Below are 1,537 nucleotides of genomic sequence, written 5' to 3'. Positions count from 1 at the left end.
GTGAGTGTTTGTGTTAATTTATTCATGTACAACAAATTAAGCCAAAGATTTGCTTCCTTTAGTCTAACATTTACATGAGCTGACATATAGCATACAACAGACTCCCTCTCTCAATTTTATGTCAAATTGAGAAATAGCTCTTATTATCTTTTTGTGTCTTTGATGGGGAGATTTAGAATTTATGAAGTATAATCCTTTTGTACTCATTCCAGCTAAACAAAAATTAAGTCCAATTATCCGTTACTCACACTCTCGCTCACTTACTTAATTTATTATTGGCTTGCTCACGCATTCACTGGCTTTTTTTTGTCACATAGTAATTTGTTTTCTCTTTTGGCATTTTCAACAGATAACAGCTATGAGGGCCAATATCGAGGAAAAGCCAGCAACATTATGTGAATATCGAATATATTGTGAATATAACAACAAAATTGGCAACATTTTATGAATATAAAAGATAACTTGAGCAACAATATGTGAATATAGACAATAAAATCGGCAACATTTTTGGAAATATAACAGATAAATGAGCAACATTATGTGAATATAGACGATAACATCCATCATCAACATTATCTTAAAATAGACAAAAACATCAGCAACAGTATAGGAATATAGAATATAACATCAGCAACTTTAAGTGGATATAAACAATGAAATCCGAAATATTATGTGAATATAGAATATACTATTTGTAAGGCTATGTGAAGGTAAATGATAACATCAGCAACATTATTAAGTGGATAAAGACGATAACATCAGCAACAGTATGTGAATATAGAAGACAGCAACAGCAAGCGCAATATATAAATATATAGACGATAACATCAGAAACATTAAGTGCACATAAAAGATAACATCAGCAAGCTTATATCAATATAAAGATGATAACATCAGTAAGGTTATCATCATCATCATCACCATCATCATCATCATCATCATCATCATCATCATCATTATCATCATCATCATCATCATCATCATCATCATCATCATCATCATCATCATCACTTTTTTGTCGTTATTCTTTTTCGTATTGTCACCAAACTTCCAAATAATCAGAACAGGCATCATCATCATCATCATCATCATCATCATCATCATCATCATCATCATCATCATCATCATCATCATCATCATCATCATCATCATCATCATGATTAACGTAGACTTGGAAAAAAAATTCAGGCGAGTACTTAGATCTAGGTGTATTTAAAACAATGAATCATTATTGTCACCACCATGAATATTACACTTTTTTTTGTTGGATTCATTATCGATACAATAACTACCTCTTTTTTTCCTTATCAGTGTTGTTGGTATTGATCGGTTTCCCCTTCTTTTTACTAATATTGTATTATCATACCATTACCATTATATTATTATTGTTATAACACCTGTCACTATTTTTGCACTAGCATCATAATTTACTATTGTTATAACGTTTACGTGTATATCATCATCATCATCATCATCATCATCATCATCATCATCATCATCATCATCATCATCATCATCATCATCATCATTCTTCTTC

The 1,537-nt window shown here is 30.6% G+C and overlaps 1 protein-coding gene across 1 annotated transcript in view; it reads left to right on the top strand.

Moving 5' to 3' along the window:
- LOC101864616 overlaps positions 1 to 399 on the top strand; it is a 25,018-nt gene extending 24,619 nt beyond the window's left edge. Inside the window, exon 10 of the mRNA XM_013082306.1 lies at positions 350 to 399. Within this exon, the coding sequence (XP_012937760.1) occupies positions 350 to 399 (50 nt within the window). The remainder of the gene's footprint in view (positions 1 to 349) is intronic.
- Positions 400 to 1,537: the final 1,138 nt, after the last annotated feature.

The sequence above is a fragment of the Aplysia californica genome, unplaced genomic scaffold, assembly GCF_000002075.1.
Source record: "Aplysia californica isolate F4 #8 unplaced genomic scaffold, AplCal3.0 scaffold00168, whole genome shotgun sequence".
NCBI classification, from domain to species: Eukaryota; Metazoa; Mollusca; class Gastropoda; order Aplysiida; family Aplysiidae; genus Aplysia; species Aplysia californica.
The sequence above is the reverse complement of the archived record's forward strand: the minus strand, read 5'-3'. Positions and strand labels throughout refer to the sequence as shown.